This window comes from Syngnathus scovelli, chromosome 5 (genome assembly GCF_024217435.2).
Source record: "Syngnathus scovelli strain Florida chromosome 5, RoL_Ssco_1.2, whole genome shotgun sequence".
Lineage (NCBI taxonomy): Eukaryota > Metazoa > Chordata > Actinopteri > Syngnathiformes > Syngnathidae > Syngnathus > Syngnathus scovelli.
Window position 1 is genome coordinate 8,810,599 of NC_090851.1, and position 7,474 is coordinate 8,818,072.

Below are 7,474 nucleotides of genomic sequence, written 5' to 3' on the forward strand. Positions count from 1 at the left end.
GCTATTGAAGTTCGAGTAAACGTGAAATTAATCTTTCGTGTCCAGTCTTTGACTATCAAAGGCAGATGGTGCCTTTCAGACGTAGGCCTTCACTGAGTGAGCCATCATCCAAGCACCAAAACAACTTACATTGCATCTGAGATTCTGTCTGCTCAAAATGCTGAGTGGCTCGTAACTCTGGGAAACCAGTTGGCACAGTTCAACTGTTACCTCCAACAACATTTGAATCATAATGGTCTGGAGGGTTAATGGCGTGTTAATATATCACAAAATGTTGTCGGTTTGAAGTTTTATGTTTTGCCAGGCAGTGGGGGTGTGCCCATAATGAGTACATCAGCTATGAGCGTGCTTGTGAGTAAAGAACGAATGATTCACCTTCAGTAAGTTAAGCCTTCTGCCTCTCGGGTTCTTTTTTCCTCGGGGCATGTTTTTTCTACAATAAATCAAATTAGACGCCAAAGATGGGGCCAAAGGTGGCTGTTTTCTACAGATCATATTTGTCATGTACTACTGACAAGTCATAATACCCGTTTAAACAGTTGTGAATGTTGCAGGTTTAAACCTTAGACCTTGTGACTATGCCGAAATGTCCTCCAGAGAGATACTGACGCCTCAGTTACTCCTAATGTTGCGCCAATGAGGACAGCATTAAAGCACTTGGATGTGGAGAAGCACTATACAATTGAAAGGCCATTTAGCGTTATTTTAAATTGTAAATTCCACCTTTAACAACACACAACTGTCCACCAATTAGGATTAATTCACAAATTGTAAAATCAGTAAATGTAGTACACATTTGTTCTGCATAAGAAAATCAAGCACATATAAAAGATGCAAACAAGCATAAATAAAAAGCTTTAATGATGTGTGAACACCAGGTTTGTTATGTATTCTATGAGCAGTCATGCCATATTGTAAAATCTACATATTTTTCAGATTATCTTAAAACTCTGTCGTTCCAATGCTTGATAAGTCAATAAAGATACTTGCAGAATGTCGACAGACAGGCTTGGAATATTCACTGATATGGACAGAATATTTTCATGGTGGTCGCACAAAAATAAGCGCTCTTTCAGATAAAGACGTTGAATGTACATGTAGTGATTGACGCAGTTTTCTCAACTGAGTCACAAGGTCAGGTGCACATTACTTAAAGCAATAATATGGAAACATGTCTTTACTTCTAGTACAGCTGTCAAGTGTTCTATACATTTTTGATAAACATGAACTGGCAGCATTATGAAAGCTTCAGAAGCTAAAAGCAGCAAGCCGGTGAATGCACCTGCCAAATACTAACAAAACAACACTGTTACAACATGGTGTCTTTAAACCAACATTGTCCTGGCTGGTCCTCTGATGCATAAAAGTCAATGTAGGAAATCTGTTGTTGCCATGACAACAGACACTATTCTTCTCAACACGCCAACGCTCTGTCACAATGACTTTCAAACTGCTATTGCAGAGATTAATTTTACACTATAGCTGTGTACGCTTTTCTGTCACATTCAGTACGTCACCCCCCCAGGCCCCCCACCCATTACTGACAGTCTTGTACAAAATACCGAGGTATAACTTCACAGTCCTACATGCTTGGGATTCACACAGGCTACTTGCCGACGGATGCTGGGAGGGATGGTGGAGGTCAGCTTTAGCAGACGCTGTGCTGTGCTGATATGTGCTCATTCTGGGATTCAACTTGAGACTGATTTAAGCTAGCTCTCTTAAACATGGAAGAGATGTAGAAAGCCTGACAGGAAACATTTGATCTGAATTAGTATGGGAACAAGTGCAGGAAGAGCCAAGCAAATGGGGCAACTCACCACCCAGTATGCAGTGAGGGCTCCAATTATGTAGCCGAAAAGTACGTCCGACGGGTGGTGTTTGTTGTCAGTGATGCGGGTCAGACCTGTGTAGATGGCCAGCAGAAACAAAAGAAACTGCAGCACAGGTCTCAGCAGGCGGGCTTCACGCCATGTCAACCGTGCTTGAAGATAAAACTACAAAAACAAAAAAACAGTCAGTCTTCTGTAAATGTGTGCTGGCTCGTCAACAGCAAACTCACATTCTCATCACGTTCACTTTCTTTCAGCAGTCAGAAAAGAAGGCTTCCGATATTTGAAAATCATCTGGCATTTTACCACCTAAGTATGCACTGTTCCATTATTTCTTTTACCCTGACAAAATATCTATTGCCGTATGCTTTTGAAGGGAAAGATAACTGACTGATAATTACATCAAACAACCCAGACTTCCAAAATGCAGGTAAGTATAATGTCAGAAAAATATATTAATAACAAAATTGCTCAATTTTTTATTTGCTTTTCTTAAAATACTGTGTGTTCTTCTGTTATTTGTTTCATTTCATTATGTCTGTTTTTGTGTGTGTGTGAAATGATGTGTAAAGGTGAAAAGACATTCCCTTTTTCTGCATTTTCTACAATTTACTACATGCCCTTCTGCAGCCAGACAGCCCAAAGTTGGCAGTCCCAGTTAGCCTCTTCATCAAGTACCAAAAAAACAACAAAACAAAACAAAAAAACAGTGTGCACACCATGATTTGGCAGTAACAACTCGTGTTGATCTGTAGCCCCCAATCTTTTTGTGTTGGCAGGGCAATGCATGCTAATTTGTTGTGTTCACTTAATATGAAAATTAGCAGATGCAGGAACACAATAAACCAACCTTAACATCCATATTAAAGTCGACAATCAACACAAGCCCCTTTATAGTAAGCATGAATAAATACGTAATAGTATGAGTGTGAATTCTTCGACATAGTCCTCCATCAAGCCATAAAAATGCTGCACGTCTCACAAACACACCCAGACAATAGAGGGGAGCAGTGAGGCAGTGAGCCGAGGTCATACCCCTCCCACGGCAAAACAAAGCGACCTCTGTGTTTCTCATTTCTCCTTCCAGTATCTCCCCTCCTCTATTTTCTCATTCGTTCACTCAGTGCAAGCTCACTGGACTGGTGATGACTTTGCATCTCATTACAACATAAAGGACTGGTATTTGGAAAATGGATGGAAAGATAGAAAGTAATGTTTATAACTCACAGCTAAATACAGCATTGTGTACATCGCAAAAGAGGCATGCCCGGAGAAGAAGGACTTCCTATATTGAGAGAAAAACTGAATTAGGATAGCTCTGATAAATACAGTTTGGAAATATATGAAAAGAAAATTACTCGGTGTCACGTGTTTGAAAAACGGATGTGCTGATGAGTTGGGTGGAAGGACGGCTGGACGGATGGGTAGCTGGGTTGGCTGTTTGGATGGATGGATGGCGTTTTGGTGTGTATATTAGAGAATGAGCTGAAGCTGACAGCAGCTTGTTTGTGAGTGTGCCCATTGTGTTCGTTATGTTACTGTTCTACTGGTGACTGTTTCCTACATGCAAAGAAAAGGATAACAAACAATGAATTGAGATCAAATGGGAAGGATGGTGGTCTGGACAAGCAGATGAAGGTTGTAGATGGATCCATAACTCACACACCTGGCCTCTTCTATAGAGCGGTAGTCAGTACTGTGGCATCTGACAGACTCCAAGTAAGCTCCTTCCGTGCAGTTGAGTGACGCGTAGGTGACACCACACACGGACAAGAAATGCGGCCGCAGTCGGCCAATACTCAGCTTGGCCACATTTGTTAGGGATTGGCCGACGCAGCAGCCGAACAGGAAGGAGCCCAACTCCTTGTAGAGACTAGACACGTACTTGTTCCTGACAAAGGCTTTGGAGTTGACGCCTTGGAAGCGCACACGGTAACATTCCCCTACAGTGATCTGCGGATGGACATGTGGTCACAACCACCATGTTCAGAGTCCAAATGAATTCAGCGCAGTACTCACCCCGAGGCCTGTGATAAGGAGACCGCCAGCAATGAGCAGTTTGTCTGGTATGGCCTCAGACTGCAGATGTGGGTAGGCGATGCTGCTGTCTCCACAAATGAAACCTCTAGTGTATGGTCTGACAGCCTTTAGCTCACTTAAAAAGAAAGGGGTGGAAACTGAGGGGGAAGAGGAATGTGTTTATGATTAATGCTCAAATACTCAAACACTCATTCTTTCAGGATCATTCTGCAACAAAACACATTCTTTCACATTTTGGTATTTTATATGCCATTTTTTGATACAGTGGTGAAACCCATTATTATTATTATTATTAGTAGTAGTAGTAGTAGTATCATTATTGTTGTTTTTATTATTAGTAGTATTATTGTTGTTGTTTTTATTATTATTAATATTATTACAAAAAAATCTGTGAATCCACCGTTTGCCTTTCATACAGCAGGCCCAGATTTCACACTAAGTACTATGTTTGTCAGATAAAAAATTGACAAGATCACCATTATTTCACTATTATCAGTTTTTGTGACATTTAAGTTTGGTGGTATGCTATGAGATTTTTCTAATTTAAAATAGATGCCTCGGTGCAGTAAAGGTTGGCAAACACTGGCCTCGTGGTTGTCGCTGAAGAAACTCAGTCATTCTACCATTAAGAAGAATGTGAAGGTCACAAGATGACTCCAGAGGGATTGAAAGAATTAAACCGAATGTTCTTGTTCCCTGACTAACCTTTATATGCACAATTTCGAAAGGTTTCGCTCGAATGGGGTTACAGCGCAAGAGCAAAACAGAAGAGCGGCTTGTTTGTGACTTGAGCTCAACTATTCCCCGCAAAACAAAAGAGTGAATTCTGAAACAAACCAGAGCCAGAAGCAGCCTGACACTGCCTACCCAACACTCATTTCCCCCGATACCCCTCTCTGCCTCACACTCCTGCACGGAGACACTGGAGGCAACCGGACAGGCAAAAATGCACAACACGTTGTCCTCTGCACGTTTAAGTCAAGGGTTAAAACACACTATCTCTCCAGCCAGCAAGTGTGTGCTGATTAACCATTGCATAACCTCTTCCTGTCACTCTGAGGGACAGTGACACACGCACGCCTGCACGAACATGGGGATCCTACATATTTATTTATAGCGAATGCAATTCCCCGATTCCTCACCAACTCTGCTCTACCCTGAGAACAAGTGGTTGCTATAGAAACAGTCGAATTCCCTGGGCAATGCACGAAGCAGCTGGCACAGGCAGAGAGAGAGCTTGATAGTGTGCAGGGGTGGGAAACAAGAGTCTTAGATGTGCATAAATTGAGTGAAAAAAAGTTTTGGGTGATATTTTTCTTTTGGTTTACAAGCGTTCAAGTGAAATCACCATACTAAAACAGCAGCTGCTAACTTATGTAATGACAAAATGTGGAAAACAAAATGGAACCTCCAGACACCAAAACATAAATGAATCAATGCTGTTTAAAATATAAAGGTACGCACTTTGTACCACAATGTGGCCTTGGGTAGGATTAGGATGCTACTTTGACATATGATTATTTTAGAGATCAGGGACTATTAGGTCATCATCATCATCTTTTCGTACACCTTCCAGAGTAGAATACTTTATGGTACATCTTGTTGTTGTGAAGCAAGATCAAATGAAATTTGAAATAAGAACCCGTGTTATCTAATTGGTAGGTAGTCAGTTGTGAACATTTTTAGCTGTTTAACACATGCACTAATATAAATTTAAGGTTATGTAAATGCCATCGTAAAAGGAATCATTCCAAGGTTTTATATTTACACTAATAGATTAGAAGTTAGTCTTTTGTGCAAAAGAGTCAATCTCACACTGAATTAAATGGTTTTGTGGAATCAAATAGTAAATTAATCCCAGACACATAAACAGTTTCTGGTAAATTCCAGTGACATATAGGCAAAACAATTAAATGTTCGTTCTTAATGGATGGCAAAAAAGTTACACATTAGACTTTTATCTTTTTCGTGTGCACTTTACATGCAGTCTTACACTAAAAGCACTTACAAACTTACCCAGCACCATAGGAAAATAAAAGGGAACATTTATACAGCCTTCACGTCCAGAGTGGACTACATAGATTTCTTATTATCTATTATTTCAAGATTTAGCTCACTCCAATTGTTTAATAAGAAAAAAAAAACTTTGAAAAAGTCTTAAAAAGTTGAAAAGATGGACATTATATTCACCTAGAAAAAGGCACAGGACGTCTGAACATACGAGAAGCTTCTTTGTGAATGAAGCCTGCCCAGTTTGTTTCGGTTTATTGGCGCTGCTGTTTTCCATCCCCGCTGCTGCTGCCAGTCGCGAGGCGCTCTTCCCTTTGGGTCGGATGGGTTGGCGCTCTGGGCTCACATGAGCGCGCTGCGGACCCAACTGATCTAGCATTTTAAAACACAAAGTGAACTGAACAACTTTCCATCAACAAGTTTAAAGAGCCACAAATGCGAAGATATCATTGACGCCAAGCAACGACCTTATGACGGCTTCTAATCGCCTGCTAGACTCGTTCAAACAGGTAACGAGGACTTGATGAACAACGTCATGTTCAACCTATGCCGTGCGTATTGCGAAATCTTTCACGCTCCCTGTCTTTGCCATTGTGTCATAGTGCGCTCATCCTTTTGAGGGTCGCACACTGCTGGAGCAACTGCAGCTCTCACTCTGGGCGAAAGGCGGACAATAGCGTTGGCTCGTGAGTGAACGATGGGTTCAAAAGAACGAATCTTTACAGTGAACGAGAGTGACCGAATCACTTCCTAAAGTTATTCGTTCTTTTTTAAGTTCATATGACTTCAACCAGTAGGCATTGCGCATTGAAGCTGGTGCCACCTCGCCGTAAAACAAAACGAAGAAGAAAATGACGTAACTTCCCGTTCACGAACGAGTCGTGAATTGCGTTTCCCGTTCACCAACGAAACGAATCAGGAAGTGAGTGATTCGCATTTCCAGTTCATCGCGAGAACCGATCAGTAAGGGAACGAATCCTAACTTTCCCGTTCGCGAACGAGTCAATGGGTGAACTGCCTTCCTTCCCGTGCATCAACGGATCAGTCAGTGAACGTGTTGCGTCTCCCTCCAGGCGTGAACGATGTAAACCAGAATGTAGATTGACGATTTGCCAAGGAAAGAAAGGACCACTCACTGTTAACACCACTTTTTTTATGCGCGTTCTCTCCAAGCTAACGGCTGACTTTATTGCATGAAGGGATGCGCCGTTATGCAACAACGGGGAGATTATGCTTCTCTTTGGGTAATCTTGATTTTATAACACTTGTAGTAGTTTTTAAATAACGCGTATGCATATATATATGCCTAAATATTGTTATCCAATATATCTAATGCAATTTCACATTGGATTGCTGGTTTGAAATTTACTTTTATTATTATTATTTTAATAAACATTTATGTTCAAACTTGTCTGGTGTTTTATTCCTTGTTTTTATATTCGCCAATTAAAACATAAAAATCAGACATTTGGTTAACTGCTTTATATGACATGTGTAGGTACACCTCATGGACACTTCAATAGGTACACTACACGAGGTAAATTAAAAAAAAAGAATAAATAAAGGGTTAATTGCACGATAAAGGAACATTT

At 40.8% G+C, this 7,474-nt stretch overlaps 1 protein-coding gene across 2 annotated transcripts; it reads right to left on the bottom strand.

The window, feature by feature from the left end:
• Nucleotides 1-1,554: 1,554 nt before the first annotated feature.
• Nucleotides 1,555-6,552, bottom strand: LOC125968783 (phospholipid phosphatase 3). 2 transcript variants are annotated; one of them, XM_049720175.2, is made up of 7 exons: nt 6,350-6,552; nt 6,063-6,254; nt 3,852-4,009; nt 3,499-3,785; nt 3,060-3,117; nt 1,821-1,997; nt 1,555-1,747 (listed from the first exon to the last, which is right to left on the bottom strand). In XM_049720175.2, the coding sequence occupies exons 2-7, from the start codon at nt 6,157-6,159 to the stop codon at nt 1,649-1,651; spliced, it is 876 nt and encodes a 291-aa protein (XP_049576132.1). In that variant the 5' UTR covers nt 6,160-6,254; nt 6,350-6,552; the 3' UTR covers nt 1,555-1,648. The 2 variants fall into 2 exon arrangements, with proteins under 2 accessions (XP_049576132.1, XP_049576131.1); XM_049720174.2 differs by having other exon boundaries at nt 6,063-6,552.
• Between the last annotated feature and the right edge of the window lie 922 nt (nt 6,553-7,474).

Excerpts from the sequence above, each read along its gene's own strand:
- LOC125968783 (XM_049720174.2), bottom strand. The coding sequence starts at position 6,261 with ATGCTAGATCAGTTGGGTCCGCAGCGCGCTCATGTGAGCCCAGAGCGC. Across the intron at positions 4,010-6,062 it reads CGTCCTGTGCCTTTTTCTAG|TTTCCACCCCTTTCTTTTTA; the intron begins GTGAATATAATG and ends CTTCCCCCTCAG. Across the intron at positions 3,786-3,851 it reads TCCTTATCACAGGCCTCGGG|ATCACTGTAGGGGAATGTTA; the intron begins GTGAGTACTGCG and ends GTCCATCCGCAG.